Below are 18419 nucleotides of genomic sequence, written 5' to 3'. Positions count from 1 at the left end.
ATTGCTCCAACCATCGCTGTACTGGTATTAGCTGTAGTGATATTGATAGTTTTGTCATTCATTCCTGTGTGCTTCAAAGTAATTGCCAATTAATAAGTCATGTATACCATTATTTCCTTTACAGAAATCGCATCAACACACACCCCACTTGACAGTCTTTACAGTCAGGGCCAGCCTTGTAGCAGACTCAGCCCTTTCAAACTCAGCAGCAACCATTAAGGCCGGCTCATCCACCTGCCTTGTTGACGCCATCCTTGGGCAGCGGTTACAGCAGCCCCACCGTGGATCTTATCATCATCTCAACATATGGCATTCCTAAGCCTAAATCACCTTACTTTGTGGTATAGAAAGTGATTTAATTCAGCTGAATGTCCAGTGTCCAGACCCACCTACATCTGTCATGCGTGGAAATGCACTATTTTGACTTATGTATGTTTCTATTCTCAATAATCAGGATATTCTATGATCTCTATTTATTGTGCCAAACTTTCAGTTTTCCAATTTGCATCAATGAAGAAGTCAACTCTTGAATTGAAAAAGTTAAAAGGTCTTTATTAAACGGATAATTCATGGATACTTCTCTGGTAGTAGAAAATAATTATACATTTTGCAGCTGTTTTGTCATTTTGCTTGCAGCTGAAGTGCACAGTCCTCCATCCCCCTCTGTTGCTTAGGCCCTCAGTCTTTGCAGCTCTTGTCTTGCCTGTTGCACTGCACTTTCTGTGAGAACAGTTGCAGCCAATACTCCTCCAACAACCAAAGCGATGGCAATGCCAACGGCAAAGACAATGCCAACGACTTTGCCAACATCACTGTTTTTACCATCTGAAAGTATATAAGCAAGATGTTTAGGTGGGAAGCAGAGTGAGCTCAAGGTGCTGCACTGCAGGCATGTGTCCAAGATAACGTTTAGCGTTCGCTAAATTTTGCTAGTTCATCTTTAGTGTGCTGCTTATTTGTGCTTGTGTTGTGCATGGCTCTATTGTCACTGTGCTGTGGGCGTGAAGAGGCAAATTCAGGTCAGTGAGTCAGTGAGGGCTGACACACTTCACTCCTCCATATCTGTGCATATAACTTAATCAACTAATGAAAGGAAGTTAAAGTTCTGTTATTTATCTCTCGGACCCAAATCTGAGAATATTTTTATTGTCAGATATGGTTTTGCCCAGAATCCCATGACTATCTGTATTGCAGGTAGAGAGATAACAGCGAAACTATGATCAAAACATTCTCTACATTCTCTAATAGTGTTAACTTAAATGAAATAATACTGAAGTTTAATGAACCACTGCATTAGAATGACTAATTACTGAGCAATAGGCCTATATAATAAAAACGGTGCTTTTACGAGGCTAGACCAGTTCTGGCAACCTAGACGCGAAAGGCTTGCGCAACACTGAAGCCAAGGGATTTGACAAAGCTTCAATATAGGACGGGTTGGGAATGAGAATGGGTCGAATTACTATAGTGTAACGTTTGTTACCGGATAGTGAAGGAATATGTAGCTATTGTTGTTTGATTGACTGTAACGTTACCTATATACTGTATGTTTCAGTGGTGTATCATACAGTAGCCTATATTATCTTTGAGTTAATCTGAATATAGTCATTTAAAAAGACAGTCATCAGTCTTGTAACTTCTGAATAAATGCACTGCTGTACTTAACAGAGCCAGATGGAGGCAGGAAGGTCAGTCTCAGATCAGGAGATACGGCCAGCAGAGTTCAGGTGATTAGATGGTGAAGAGAGTTAAAATAAGTGTGTTTCTGGTTTTGCTAAAGCTGGTGTTGATATAAATAAATGTGATGCCCTAACTGGTACCCTTGTACACAATAATATTCAATTCGTAAGCAAGTCTCAACATGGTGCATTCATTTAGACCAGTGATAAGGACTGCAGAGTCATGTGGTTATCTGAAATTAATCAACACCCCTTCAGCCAATCCGAATCAAGTATTAATCTAGGTCACTGTATAAGAAATATTAATAGATGATATTTTGAGACATGACTTTTTTGTCATGTCATGTTTTCTCTAGCAGGAGGAAGTTGAGCCACTTTTGTGGGAATATTGAGATGATTTTGATGAGTCTGGTTTGTGGAGGTCTATACTTCTTTTAACTGCATTTACATGCTGAGTGTAATATCGCCTTGCTACATTTTGTAGCAATATGTGCGCTTGACATTTGAAGTAACGTTGTAGGCTCTTTTAGTCGCTATTTCATGACTATTAATGTTAAATATCATTGCATTTATAATTCCGCCGCGTTTGAGATTATTATCCCTATTATATCCCTAACTAAATATTACATATTTTTTGTGGGGCCCCGTGAGTAGGCTATTTATTTTTATTTATTTATTCATTTATCTTTTTTCAAGGCTGACAGAACAGAGGAGTGTCAATCAAGGAGTGGTCGGTTATTAATATTTTTGTTTTCTAATTAATCACACCTATTCTCATAATTTGGAGAAAATATCTCATAATTTTGAGATAGTATTGATCTCGATAAATCCGGTCAACGTGACACCAATCAGAACAAATGAAGACTTGATCGGGCCTCGTCTCCTCTGACCATTGCACACTGACACATTGAAATCAGCAAAGAAATAGCACATCATATTATAGTCATCAACAACAAAAGCTGTCTGTGAAGATGTAAGGAAACCATTGCAGTTAGAAAAAAAAAAAGAAAATACTATGGTTACACTTGTTACCGCTCCATATCTTTTTGACTGACTCGCAGAAAACACTGCAGTAATGATTAAACCTATTTATTTTCTAGCCCTAGTTCTTGAGCATCTCTTTCCCGAACCCAACCAAAACTTCTTGTAACTTGTCTTTCTTTCTCCCAGCAATGGATGAAGTACCTTTCTAGTTGGGTGCACGCGCAGGTGTTGATTGATTTATAGTCTAACACTGATCTTATTAGGCCAAACTAGATTGGTTTTTAAAACCAATCAATCTGTCAGCTCCCCATTCTGTTCCAGCTAAACATCTCATTACTACTTGACTCATTTGAGCTAGTAATATCGTCAGACAAATACCAGTACTGCGCACAGAGCCTCAGAGCCTACAATGTACATTTATGGTGTTAAATTGACCCCATGTGGCCATTTAAATAAATTACGCCAAACATCACTGTATTGGTATTTTGCTGTTGTGATTATAGTTAATTCCGCCAATGGAGTTGGACGAGGGTTATGTTCTCACCCCGTTCTGTCTGTATCTATGTTAGCAGGATAACTCCAAAAGTTAGGCTATGTGGAAGGTTTGGTCATGGGGCAAAGAATTCTACTGATTACATTTTTTCGGTGACCTCTGATAAAAAGGCACGTATAACTTCCAAATGGATTCACACAAGACCATGAAACTTTATGCAAATGTTGATCATGGGGCAAAGAATTACTAATCAACTTTTCACACTAATTGGCAAAAGGGGTGTGTGTCAGTGGGCGTGGCTTGTCACAAAAAAGGTGTATACGATTCACATTACCGTCAAACTTTGTGGCCAATCAGCAGACAGAAAACGAGGGAAACCCTTCATTATTGGTCCAATCAAAAAACATGGAGACACTGGAGAGCTCATTTCCAAAACCAACTTGCCAGTTTCCAAAACCTGGTCCAGTGGTAGAAGGGCAGCACTAATGACTACTGAACAGACATCACCTCCTGATGTGAAACAAATTGGTAATGTGGCATTGAAGAAACTGAAAATCAGACATGTGGAACTGGCATATATTGAAAATTGCATAGCATTGGCATTTTTTTAGCTTTATTGACAGATCCTTCTTCCACATCATGCTGTAAGCCTTCTCAATATCAAACGAGACTGCTACAAATGAATATTCAATACTATTCAATTGTTAAAGCTTAAAAACTTTAAAAAATATATATTTTCAGAAAAGTATACAATGCTTACTTTCTCACCGATGTATGCACAAGCACAAACAAGAGCAACATAAAGAGTCGCAGAAACTAATAAAAAAACCCACAGAAATTAAGAATGTGACTCATAAAAATGTGTGAAAAACGGAAGAAAAGACGGTGAAAACGACACTTAAAAGCAAGACTATCATAACATTTACCATGTCAGTCTGGTGTCACAGCCTGCAATTTCATTTCATTAAATTTACAACATGACCCACAGCAAAATAAATCCTGATTGGGTAAAACTGGATACAGAAAAGAAAATAATCAGAATCACTATTGTTGTTCAGCACAATTAATTTACTGGAATATGTCTCGGTGGCATTCTTATATTAATCCTTAAAACACACTAAGATCAAGCGCATGATTGCAGACAATAAAACATACTTTTATCATTGAAGAAATAACCAAGACACCTGTTCTGGAAGTAAAAAAGTAAAAATAAAAAAAACTTTATTAAATGGCTACATGTTTAATCGGGCCGTGCATTCATCACAGAGTTAATGCAACCAAAAAAAAAAAAGTGCAAAAAAAAACAGCCACATAAATAGACTCTGGTAACACATAATTATGGCCCATTATTGCCACCTACTTGTTATAAGACTAGGTGAAAGGCCATAAAATCTAATAAAAAAGCTTTAATCCATCTAAACACAAAACAACACAGAAAATGTAAAGTATCAAATAAAATTCACAAGATAAACCCAAAGCAGGATAAAACCCATTTCACATTTATGGGAATGGGGTCAAAGTCCTCACTGATACCTGAGTATTGAGTACAAGTTCCGTTAAAAGTTAGTGATAGTCACTTAAAAACACATTAGTGCCAAGTAGCAAGAAACAATAGACACCCATTTTGTAATTGTTTTCACGGTAACATGTTTTGAATGACAGAATGCGCGTGATTCCTCATTTCATGTGTGTGACACACATCTTTTTCCCATCGTCTTGTGTGAACAGCTTCCTAACTGGATTTCATCTGCTGGTTAAGTCAGGTTTACAGGGAGTTACAATAACCAAGGAGGGCCAAAATAAAAGCATGGATCACAGTTTTCAGGTGATTAAAAGACAAAAAAGGTTTTTAGCACTAACAGTTGTAGGCCCAATAATAACAGCATCAGGGCTGTAGTTAAGACCACTTTAGTGGAGTCCAAGTCAGTTTGGAGACCAGTTCCAGTCGAGTTCAATACAGAAAAAAGTACCAAAGAGGTTAAGACCGAGTCACCGAGTTATGTAGGTGTTAAAAAGTAGAATCAAGCAGCGGGAGTCTCAGTTGTTTGGGACGTCAGCTTGTCCATCTCATGCAAGTCAACCGCAACTCCGCTTCTTGCCGCTTGCTGTGTGCTTTCTGTGAGAACATATAAAACAGTTTATGTTATACTGAGTTTACACTGTCGAAGGGAGGTGGTATACTACTGAGGAAGTGGGAATAGCGCAAACATGTTTCAATATAGTTCAATAATACAGTAAATGGGATGATAAGGGGTTAAATGTTAATAATAAAATGTTGGGGAGCAGAAATCTGTGACTTACGACGTCTCTTCACAGCCCATACTACTACTCCAACAAGCAGGACGACAACGGTAACGACAATGCCAGCGATTTTGCCAGCGTACATTTTTTCACCATCTGAAAGAATATAAAAAAGATGTTTAGGTTGGGCTCAAGGTGCTTCACTGCAGGTTTGTTTCCAAGATCGTGATTTAAGAAAAGGTGCAATGATTGCTATTAAAAGGAAGTTAAATTCCTATCGTTGTGAGAACTTGGCTATGAATCTTCACACCTTAGCTGCACATGTCCAAACAACTCCCACAATCCCCTTCATGTATTCAGAAAGAATGAAAGATCAAATGCTTCATGGGACTGTAAGAAATCTGTACTTCTGTTTTCTAGAGAACAGCTAAAAGGATATTTACCAGGTTCTTTGGACTCCCCTCGCTCCTGCATCTTGTTGCCTTCTGTTACTTTTAGGGCTGTTTAAAATGACATAAACAAAAGCGTTCAATTCGGCTAAATCCACACACACAGACTATCATTGAAGGGTTTCATTCCAAAACATGATATATCCATTCTGGGGAACGAATGGTATCTGAAAGTTTTTTCAAAAATGCAGATGAATGCTAACCACAGGATTAGCTTCACTGTGCTTACCAACAGTCAGGTCAACAACACCTCTCTTGCCTCTCAATTGTGGAACAAAGCATGTGTATCTTCCTTCATCAGACCGCTGCACGCTGGAGAGTTTCAGTGAAATGTTTCCTTTGGTCATTTCCTCACGGAAGAGAGATGTTCTGTTTTCGAATCGCTTGTCCTGAAGATCAGGGCTGTCTTCTCTGTGTCGATAAACGTGGACAAAGCTTTTATTGAGCTTCCACTCCACTACCAGATTCGTCACATCTGATGGGGGCTCCAGGTGACACGGCAGAATTACGTCATCACCGATAACTGCCTCTATTGGCTCAAGTGAACCAATCACCTCTGTATTTTCTGGAGAAACAAATATTACATTTAGTCCCAATAAAGCCTCTGTAGTCGTGACTCATCTGTAACAAAGTACAAAAAAGACAGCCTGCTTTTTAAATACTTTATGACTACGTTGAGGAATCTGTGGTTTTGAATTGAGTGGTTCGGCAACTGAATATCAGTCATTAAATATCAGACAGGATCTCTCCCATCATCCCCCAGTCATTCACACACTCAACATGCAGGTTTAGCATTGTGGTTTGTTGTTTGTTTATCTGTTTGCCAGGAGACAACAAGTTTTGGTTGGTTAAATTAAAGAACACAAAGAGACTTGCATATTTTCTCAGGACCAAGAAGAGTAAAGCTTGTCTAGATATTACTCATTTTAGATGCAGCCTGTGAAGTTTGTACGCAAAATATGGCTAAATACATACAAAGATGTAACAACACAATGTGAGTAGGCCTACAGACTGTTACATTTGGGTTGGTCCACCTACTAGGTCACTAGTAGTACTATCACAATATTATTGTGTAGGCCTACTTTTCATTAATACACAGGTTAACGCTATAAAAAGCACCATCAACTGACTGCTGAATTTTATAAAAGTTTCAGTTTATAAAATGTCCCTCCCTGATTTTTAATCACAAAGAGTTTAGTCTTAGTGGTGAAATTCTAAGAAAATTTGAATTATGACATTTTCTAAGTCTCATTCTACATTAAATAATTGAAGTTGAAAGCAATCCACAAAGCATCATTGTCCTTGACTGAGACTTGGCAGGAAATTAAGAAAGTTAAGGGAGTGTTCCTCTGACAGTCAAGGTTGGATTATGGACCGGGCCAGTGGGGCCAGTTCCCCGGGGCCTCGGACTGCCAGGGGCCTCCGAAGCAGAGCCGGGCGGCCCTATACGCTCACTACGCAAGTTGCGTAGGGCCCAGCAAATTACGCAAGGGCCCCGCCTCCCCCTCGTGTCAAATCGTGTGTCAATGATTACAACTTCGATGAGAGGATGAAGTGGAACTATCTTTCTGTCACGAAAAAGAGGAAAAAAAACACCACGAGAGTGAATTGAGGGAACAGCAAGGTGAACTTGTGTTCTCTCCTCTCCAGGTTTGATGTATTGTTATCTATTTACAGGTGCTATGCTTAAGTTTGTCAGTAGAGGAGATGCTGGATCATCAGCCAGTACAAGCACAGACTCAGTTGATCCACATCCAGCCTCAGCCAGTACTAACACAGACCCAGTACAGCCGGCTTCAGCAAATACTAACACATATATTATTATTACTATTCAATAAATATTGTTTGTTTATACCTGATTCTGTTCTGTAGGCCTATATGTCTACTTATTCTTAGACCGACAGATTCTCTCTCTGACGGAACGTTAAAACGAACGTTCGTGGACCGTTAAGAAAACTTTCCAAAATACCCCTCAGGGAACATTCGCTGTGGGGGTCCAGCGAACGTTCCCCTACCCTTCAGGCAACGTTCGCGGAACGTTCCCCGAACCGAAAATTTAATTTACTGGGTACTTTGTTTGAGTATTTTATTTTGAAATGAACTAAAATAATGTATTTTGACTGTCCTCTCTCCTTTTACAATCACATGGAAAAACAGAGCGTCATAAAACTGGGTCAGCCACACCTCACTGATATTATAGAGAGTACGCTATCTGATAGTATTTCCGCAATAGGCTGCAACTAACTATTATATAATTGTGCCGTTCGAGATGATTGGGCATGCATCACTGCACAGATTTTGACGCACAGATTATTCTTATGTTGTGTAAAACCAGAATAGGCCCACCTGTCATTAAATGCTATGCCTGGTGTTTTAGATGTGACTCGCACACCGGGATGAGCCACATGAACTCCTGTCATTCAACCGCATGTCTTCCAAGCGATACAGGCCTATGCGCCATTTCCTGTTGCCATATATGTCTCTCACACTCTAACACACACAAAAAAACAACTCTGTCAAGGTGTAAAACTCTCAAGAAATAGGGGAGCGCCGGTACAAAAGTAACACTTTTTACTTTTTCCCAGTTTACTTCGGTATGGTGAAAGTAATACATATTACATAAGAAACAACATGCATGTGTCCCCTTTCAGTTGTAACTTTCCGTATGTTTCTGAGTAAAATGATCTGGACATAAACAGACGGAGAACACAACTTGCACAATTAAGCATAGCACCTGTAAATTATAGATAACAATAGCCTACTATTATTAATTTTATCAGCTGCATCAGGCCCATTCAAACTGGCTCCCCCAGATTTCCTTTTATACATTTTCAAATATAAAACAGCCTACTATTTATACTATGGCTCGGCTGAATACTTGATGGTTATTATTTAGGTTATTATTTATTTTTATTTTTACTGAGAAATGTGCATCCATACTGCCCAGTATGCCCAGCTAATCAACATTTTAAATTCAATATTTAATCAATAGTCAATGTCAATCCATTGCTTTCCATCTTGCATTAGACCAGAGTTGTAACTAAACCTTGACTGAGAGACTAGATCATCATTGTCTTGTTTTAAAATGATGTGCGCCTATGAGGAGTGCCATCACGCCCATATACTGTCTGGATTGAGAGAAGTACAGGAGGAAGCTGGAGCAGAAACTCCAGCAGAACAACATGAGAGAGGTCTGGAGCGGCATGAAGACCATCACTGGTTTCAGGCCGACTGGCGGCAGAGGGGCTGAGGGCGGCTCGGACAGAGCCAACGAACTTAATCTGTTCTTCAACAGATTTGACACAGTGACCCCTGCCCAGCCCCCCCTTGACTCATCTGTCGTCTGCCTCCAACCAACATCTACTCAATCGCCCCCCCCTCCCCCCTCCTACAGCCCCCCATCCTCCACTGAGGGTCCCACTTCCCCCCCCTCTGGCTCCCAGACTGACTGCCCTCTCCAACCTGACAACTCCACCCCTCCCCCTCCCCTACCTGTAACCTCTACAGTGTGCTTCACAGCTGACCATGTAAGAAGACAGCTGATGAGACTCCACTCAAGCAAGGCTGCAGGCCCTGATGGTGTCAGCCCCAGGGTGCTCAAAGCCTGTGCCCCCCAGCTATGTGGAGTACTTCACCATGTCTTCAACATGAGCCTGAGTCTTCAAAGGGTCCCCGTGCTGTGGAAGACGTCCTGCCTCGTTCCTGTGCCGAAGACGCCGCGTCCCGCTGGCTCCAAGGACTACAGACCGGTGGCATTGACCTCCCACATCATGAAGACCCTGGAGAGACTTGTCCTGGAACAGCTCCGACCCATGGTCAAGCCACTCTTGGACCCCCTCCAGTTCGCCTACCAGCCCCGACTTGGAGTGGAGGACGCCGTCATCTACCTGCTAAACCGCGTCTACGCCCACCTGGACAAACCGGCGAGCACTGTGAGGGTCATGTTTTTTGACTTCTCCAGTGCTTTCAACACCATCCGGCCGGCTCTACTGGGTGAGAAGCTGACAGCGATGCAGGTGGACGCCCCCCTCGTGTCCTGGATTGTCAACTACCTGACTGGCAGACCGCAGTATGTGCGCTTGCAACACTGTGTGTCAGACAGAGTGGTCAGCAACACTGGGGCCCCGCAGGGGACAGTCCTGTCTCCCTTCCTCTTCACCCTCTACACCACAGACTTCAACTACAACACAGAGTCCTGCCATCTTCAGAAGTTCTCTGATGACTCTGCTATAGTTGGATGTATCAGTAAGGGTGAGGAGGCTGAGTATAGGGCTGTGGTGGGAAACTTTGTCACATGGTGTGAGCGGAACCATCTGCAGCTCAACGTGGCAAAGACTAAGGAGCTGGTTGTGGATCTGAGGAGGGCCAAGACACCGGTGACCCCTGTTTCCATCGAGGGGGTCAGTGTGGACATTGTGGAGGACTACAAGTACCTGGGAGTGTACATTGACAATAAACTGAACTGGGCTAAGAACACGGAAGCTCTCTACAAGAAGGGCCAGAGCCGTCTCCACTTTCTGAGGAGGCTGAGGTCCTTCAACATCTGCCGGACAATGCTGAGGATGTTTTATGAGTCTGTGGTGGCCAGTGCTCTCCTGTTTTCTGTGGTGTGCTGGGGCAGCAGGTTGAGGGCAGCAGACGCCAACAGACTCAACAAACTGATCCGCAAGGCCAGTGACGTTGTGGGGGTGGAGCTGGACTCTCTGGTGGCAGTGTCACAGAGGAGGATGCTGTCCAAGTTACATGGCATCTTGGACAATGTCTCCCACCCGCTCCATGACTTGCTGGTCAAGCACAGGAGCACATTCAGTGCAAGACTCATTCCACCGAGATGCTCCACAGAGCGCCACAGGAACTCATTCCTGCCTGTGGCCATCAAACTTTTCAACTCCTCCCTCAGAGTGTCAGACACTCTGAGTCAGTAGACTAGCTCTTGAACCTATTTCACCCTGTCAGCAGTTATAACCCATAACTTATAACTTATATCTAACTGTGCAATACCAATTTTTTTGTGCAATAATTCAACTGCAATAATTCAACTGTGCAATACTTATTACTTATTAATTATTTAATTATTTACACTGGTGTATGTATATATTGGAAGTATGATGCATATTGTACAGAATTCTTATTTCTCTTATTTCTATATTATTATTATTATTTTTATTCTCATTGTTATATATTGTAGTATAATGCACATACTTTACATATTTCTTACTCTTGTATTTCTATTTTTCTTATAATTTCTTATAATTTCTCTACGCTTGTATATATTCACTTCTACAATGTGAGCAGCTGCAATGTAACCCAATTTCCCCTCGGGGATCAATAAAGTATTTCTGATTCTGATTCTGATTCTGATTGGACTGGACTGGACTGGACTGGTCCCCACAGAGGCTGCTGCTGGAAAGCGCGAGTTTCATTTTGTGCACGCGCATTTGAACGCATGTTCACGTGCGACGCGGTTATCTTTTCCGGGCCGCAGTCTATAAACACCGTTTATAGACTGCGTTTATCAAACGGAATACATTGTTGTATTTCACTTTCACTTTTGTCAGGCACAAAGTCTCAGAACAGCTCTGGAAGTGGCTGGCAAGCAAGCAAGACACAGACAGACCAAGAGATGCACTGCAGCTGGTTAGCAAGACAGACAGACTAGAGAGATGCACTGCAGCTGGTTAGCAAGACAGACGGACTAGAGAGAGATGCACTGCAGCTGGTTAGCAAGACAGACGGACTAGAGAGAGATGCACTGCAGCTGGTTAGCAAGACAGACAGACTAGAGAGATGCACTGCAAGCTAGCAGAACATCAACTTAACCTTACAGTTATTTGCCGACATCAAACCTGGAGAGGAGAGAACACAAGTTCCCGCAATTCACTCTCGTAGTGTTTTTTCCCCTCTTTTCGTGACCAGAAGGATAGTTCCGCTTCATCCTCTCATCGAAGTTGTAAACACTGGCACACGCTTTGACACAAAGGGGGAGGCGGGGCCCTTGTGTAATTTGCGGGGCTCTACGCAACTTGCGTAGTGAACGTATAGGCCCTATACGTTCACTACGCAAGTTGCCTATAGGCAGCCACGGATTATCCACCGGGCCGATTGGGCCGGTGCCCGGGGGCCTCCGACCTCTAGGGGCCTCCAAAACCCCACCAACTGTGGCCTCATCCTGTCTTTGCTTTTTTTTTTTTTTTTTTAAATCAAATCAAATAAATGATTTGAGTGTGTGTGTGTTGAAATACGAACCAATTAATGCAGAGTTACTTTATTTGCTAATAAAAAAAAATATTATGATTGGTTTGCTGGCTGTGTCTGTATCATGATGATGACGATGACGAGAGCCGGTGACACGTGACCGTGGGAAGCTAAGACGGAACAGACGACGTTAAAGTTAGCTGCTAAGTAACAAACATGGATAAAAAACGATGGAGCAGCAAAGCGAAAGGCTGAAAAACAAAAGGATAGCAGACTACTACTGGGGGGGGGCCTCCAAGAGTTTGTGCCCAGGGGCCTCTGCATTCTTAATCCGTGCTTGCCTATAGGGCGTAGTCTTTACCTTCTTACCTGGGCCAATTACCCACTACGGTGAACACGTCCCTCCAATGAAATATGCCGACAGCTGCAACACATGAACACATAACATTTTGTACGTAGCCCCTTCCTGTCTCTAATAAACCCCCCCGCCAGCTTCAATGTCCATAACGCAGCATTACAATATCATTGTTACTTTCGTCCCTCCGCTGTCTGCTCTCCATTCAGCCTGGATAGCATGCAAAAGATGGTAGCCTGTCTCTTGAAAACTATTCTGACATTGAGACAGTAAACGTGTTAAGAAATCCACGTAAAGTTGGATATTGATACTTGAAAGAATAAAACATAACTCGCTTCCCGCTTCCGTATTTGTAGTACTTCACGCATGACAAATTAGTTTTCGTTCAATAACTCTGGGAAGGCAGCACCGATTCACTTTATTTTTGCAATATGGATCCCACTGAACAATCTTACGTTGATTAGACGTTTAAAACACGTCTAAGCGGCCCATAGCCGTCTGGGCGACGTTGAAATCATGTCTTTTGCTCAGTGGGATAGCTGTCGGATACACACAGTGACATCACGTCACTCCTGTGAATTCATATCAGCCATTTCAATGTGGAAGAAACTCAGTCATGATAATTAATATAGGTAAAGAATGAACGCCTACCTGCTCCGTGAATAATCGTGAGAACAGTCAGCACGATCAGTCCCACTTTCCCGTTCATTATCAAATCAGGAAACTGAATGAAAGATGAAGTTTTCACCAACCCACTGTGTGTAGTCAGCAATCTGCTTTTTAAGTGATAAAAAAAACGTGAAATACTGTGTTTTAATGTCATCAGCGGCAAAAACTAAACGCATCCATTCTGCATGCCAACCTGCCGCGACAGACAGAGTTCTCTTTCGATTTCTCTTTTGTCAGGCTGACGGCCGAAATACATGGGACACGGACGCGACGCGTCACGTAGGCGGGGCGGAGCGGGGTTTTTTACCTGCTACACAGACTCCGTCTTTGTAGCGTGTGGTTGCGTGGTTTTCTGAGGAGATATCAAGTAGGATACTTTGGTTTGGTTTGGAAGTATAGGCTATATTAACTGGTATTGAATTAATTAACTAGATCGTTTTAACTACAGGATCATGGATACACATTGATTTGATTGATTTATTTTAATGTGCAATGTAAAAACACCCACAAGGTTGCTCTGCTGTGTCACATTGCCTCTGGTACAATGAGGTATTTATTTTAATCATTTTTAAACAGATTGTACTCGTTTTTTACACAGTTCTATGGAGTTTTTAACTGTTTGAGGGCCGCGTAGCCGCGCGTAGAGGCGAGTCAATCAAGGAAGTTAGCAGCTTGTTTTGTTCAGGCGGAAAGCCCCAATCCAACAGGATTAGTGTCCCACTGAACAATCTTACGTTGATTAGGGGTTTAAAACACGTCTAAACGGCCCATAGCCGTCTAGGCGACGTTGAAATCATGTCTTTTGCTCAGTGGGGTGTGAGGGGCAGTTTAACTATGATTTTAACATGTATGATTTCAGTTGCTCTCCATGGGGATTCAGTATTTTCACCAATTGCCCGACTGTGTCTTGAGTCACCAAATGTAATTCTTCATATCCGTGAAGCCTGCCATGCTGGCTCAACTGATCCTGGAGAAATAAACTTCAACTTTTCCTTTCACCAATTTTCTGAAATAAAGTGTTTTTTTTATACCAGTGAAGTGATCTACCTTATTCTGCCTTGTTTCAAAATGCTGACACTTGCTGAAACAAGTGAAACTGCGTTGGAAACAAGTGGGATGATCTCACCCACCCACTGGTGGAATTGGTAGAAACATCCTGAAACATTCTTTCGATTAACAGAAGGAATAGATACATACTTTACTTACTGTTCATGTAAATGTATTTATATTGTATAGCATGACATTACTGTTAGTAACTACATTTACCATGACATATTTCAATGCTGTCATACCAATACTGCTCACAGAGGTTCAGAGCCTACACTGTTTATTTATGGTCTTAAACTGACCCCTAGTGGACATTTACATAAATTGCTCCAACCATCCTTCAAAGATACACCAAGGTCAAGGTTCAAAGGTCAGTATTTCAAAGCAGGACCCATTTACAATCTTCATACTGACATATGTTGCTCTCCAGGTCAAGACCTTTCCAACGATGTATTTGGTTTAGCTCTACGGCAAAGAAACAAAAAGCTTCATTTTATATATTGGGCCTTCAAAGTGCTCTGTGAAACTAGGCCTGGGATGGCGTGTGTCCCTGAAATGAGAAAATTAAAACTGTGTCATAGAGCTAAACCAAATACATCATTGGAAAGGTCTCGACCTGGAGAGTAACATATGTCAGTATGAAGATTCTACATGGCTGCTGCTTTGAAATACTGTCCTTTGAGGCTTGACCTCGGTGTATGTTTGAAGGCTTATAATTCAGCAACAAAAGGGGTTACAGACATGGGACCAACTGTTACAGAGAGCTCTTGACCTCAGCTCTCATGTGAGTATAGTCAACAACTGGGGGCGCTGTCAAATATGGTTAAAATTAATTTTCACCCATTTAACAATTAGATATTTAAAATCTGATTACACAAATGTGTTTACCATCCCCTTAAACTCCTCAGTGTACTCTCAATTCAGTATTTAATTCTAGGAAAACAAAAAAAATAGTAGTAGTTTTTTTTTTTCGTCTCCTCGCTGACCCGGCATCCAAAAATGAGCCGCCATCATTAAGGATGTTCCAATTGGTTAAAAGACGCATGAAGGATCCTTCAAGTATCCTCGCCTCCGTCCTCCAATAAGGCGTGGTCGGAGGATACTCAGGTGTATCCTCGATGCGGAAATAATGAGTGAAGTCAATTAACCATTGGCACGTGCGGATATAAGCCCGCCTCCATACCATCAGAAAACGTGCGGACATTGGCAGAAAAAAAATCCACAGGTGTAAGTAGCCCCAACTTGTTATATATTCTTCAAACAGAAATAGCAGAGGTTTTAAATGTTAGACGAAGATTTGTTAATGAAGGGTTATACGTTAAATGTTCATATACTGACAGATCTGTTGTAGTTGTAGGATGTCAAACTTTTCCCAAATAGGCATCAGTACATGATCTTAAGGCTTGAATGTGATTATAGGGACAGAGGAGACGGCCAGCTGATCCTCCAGTGCATAGAGAGGATGAGTGGGGGCAAGTAACGTGAACTTTATATGGAGTTATTTTATAGGATTTATCATTAATATGAATGACATTCCATGATCTAATAAGCCTGAATGAAATCCGTTCATTAGGACATAGAGAAATAGCCTATAAATGCACACATGCGACTCTTTTACCATGCGCGTCTCTTTCTAATAGGACCTCAAGTCAGCAGCACCGGGCTCTGGGTCTGAGGATGGGGAGCAAACGGCTGCAGCCTGGCCCCGGTTCTCCCTCATGCATGAGACTACCGGCGGGAGGCCGTCGGCGCTCCCTCCCGCTTTAATAGACTCATGTATGGAGGACCAGCAGCCGGAGTCAGCCGCTGTGCGCTCCCCATCCAGCCCCGATCCCAGTCCCCCTGATGAGCAACCGGGGCCATCAGATGCTGCTGCCCGCTCCCATGTGTGACCTCCGCGGCTTCCTCGGGTCCCCCGGCAGCCAAGAGGCGAAGAGGAGAGGGAGCTGCTGAGGTTTCTCCGGGAAGAGACCGAGGACGCACGGGCGGAGCAGCAGACGGAGCGATTTTCAACTATATTAGAGACAATTTTATTTATTTATTTTTATATAAAAAAATAAATAAAATGCAAATTTCTCTGCCTTTTAGGCCTACCTCTGTTTCCATTCTCACCATATTCATAACCTTGGTCACGGTGCGTAATGACTGTTGCCATGACAGCACATATTTTCATCATAAAGGCCGCATGTTTGTTTTTTGGGGGAATCACTTCTGTGTCTTCTCTGGATCACCAGTTGGTTTGCTGCGTTTGTTTGATGTGTCTCTCATTCAGTGTTCATCATGCTTATGAATTGTGTTTGTGTGTGTTGCCATGGAATTTCTCTTCGGGAGAATAAATTCTTACTAAATCTCATTAACAGCATTTCATTGTTTTAAATCGCACATTTTGCTCTTACAGCTAGATCTATGGTTATTTGGGAATTTATTTATTTATCTAGGAATAAGAAGAAAGCACTTTGGTTCATTGCCAGTAAGTGTCAAACAGCCCACATGATCGTTGTCTAATCCAAGTCGCATAAAGGATAAAAGTTGGACAATTTGTATAGCACCTTTCTTATCAGTGCTGCAAAGTGTTTCACAAAATTAAAATGTAGCATACAGCAAACAGAATAACAAAAAAACTGAATAAAACAGAAACAGAAACGCTTTTTAGGCATTAGGATTTTTTTTTCAGTGTTCTACCTTCATCAGGTAGACAAGGCTCATTAGAGGCTGGCATAATTTAGATGAATTAAACATTAATCTGAACTTTGTTAAACGTTTTTATGTGGATAAAACATGAGCCTTAGAATAATTTAGACAGCTGTCATCCTGTGTGGGAGGAGCCTCAACGCAACGCTTGACACGTCAGTTCAATATGGCGCGTGAGGACGTTCCAATTGACAAGCCAGGTTCACTCGCCTCCTCGCATCTTCTCCTCGTTTCCTCCGTGACCTTTGACCGAGGAGTCGAGGAAGAGACGCGAGGCGAGGATTTACAACTCTAATTTACAAACAGGAAGAACTATTTCTATTTCTATCAAGCTGCATGGCGTGGCTCTAGGGAATTGTAGTTTTTAATATTTAAAAAAAAAAAAAACTACTACTATTTTTTTTGTTTTCCTAGAATTAAATACTGAATTGAGAGTACACTGAGGAGTTTAAGGGGATGGTAAACACATTTGTGTAATCAGATTTTAAATATCTAATTGTTAAATGGGTGAAAATTAATTTTAACCATATTTGACAGCGCCCCCAGTTGTTGACTATACTCACATGAGAGCTGAGGTCAAGAGCTCTCTGTAACAGTTGGTCCCATGTCTGTAACCCCTTTTGTTGCTGAATTATAAGCCTTCAAACATACACCGAGGTCAAGGCTCAAAGGACAGTATTTCAAAGCAGCAGCCATGTAGAATCTTCATACTGACATATGTTACTCTCCAGGTCGAGACCTTTCCAATGATGTATTTGGTTTAGCTCTATGACACAGTTTTAATTTTCTCATTTCAGGGACACACGCCATCCCAGGCCTAGTTTCACAGAGCACTTTGAAGGCCCAATATATAAAATGAAGCTTTTTGTTTCTTTGTCGTAGAGCTAAACCAAATACATCGTTGGAAAGGTCTTGACCTGGAGAGCAACATATGTCAGTATGAAGATTGTAAATGGGTCCTGCTTTGAAATACTGACCTTTGAACCTTGACCTTGGTGTATGTTTGAAGGATGGTTGGAGCAATTTATATAAATGTCCACTAGGGGTCATTTTAAGACCATAAATAAACAGTGTACCTCTGAACCTCTGTGAGCAGTATTGGTATGACAGCATTGAAATATGTCATGGTAAATGTAGTTACTAACAGTAATGTCATGCTATACAATATAAATACATTTACATGAACAGTAAGTAAAGTATGCATCTATTCCTTCTGTTAATCGAAAGAATGTTTCAGGATGTTTCTACCAATTCTACCAGTGGGTGGGTGAGATCATCCCACTTGTTTCCAACGCAGTTTCACTTGTTTCAGCAAGTGTCAGCATTTTGAAACAAGGCAGAATAAGGTAGATCACTTCACTGGTATAAAAAAAAACACTTTATTTCAGAAAATTGGTGAAAGGAAAAGTTGAAGTTTATTTCTCCAGGATCAGTTGAGCCAGCATGGCAGGCTTCACGGATATGAAGAATTACATTTGGTGACTCAAGACACAGTCAGGCAATTGGTGAAAATACTGAATCCCCATGGAGAGCAACTGAAATCATACATGTTAAAATCATAGTTAAACTGCCCATCACACCCCACTGAGCAAAAGACATGATTTCAACGTCGCCTA

At 41.6% G+C, this 18419-nt stretch overlaps 1 protein-coding gene across 1 annotated transcript; it reads right to left on the bottom strand.

Moving 5' to 3' along the window:
• Positions 1-4022: 4022 nt before the first annotated feature.
• LOC139666416 (CD276 antigen homolog) lies at positions 4023-13301 on the bottom strand. Its single transcript, XM_071545620.1, has 5 exons — positions 13048-13301; positions 6076-6411; positions 5841-5897; positions 5458-5553; positions 4023-5272 (listed from the first exon to the last, which is right to left on the bottom strand). The coding sequence occupies exons 1-5, from the start codon at positions 13217-13219 to the stop codon at positions 5178-5180; spliced, it is 756 nt and encodes a 251-aa protein (XP_071401721.1). The 5' UTR covers positions 13220-13301; the 3' UTR covers positions 4023-5177.
• Positions 13302-18419: the final 5118 nt, after the last annotated feature.

Source organism: Centroberyx affinis, unplaced genomic scaffold, assembly GCF_046629955.1.
Source record: "Centroberyx affinis isolate AG114_WGS23_722 - 3 ecotype Tasmania unplaced genomic scaffold, CSIRO-AGI_Caff_v1 ptg004997l_1, whole genome shotgun sequence".
Taxonomy (NCBI): Eukaryota; Metazoa; Chordata; class Actinopteri; order Beryciformes; family Berycidae; genus Centroberyx; species Centroberyx affinis.
Note: the sequence above shows the minus strand (reverse complement) of the source record. Positions and strands in the feature narration are given on the sequence as shown.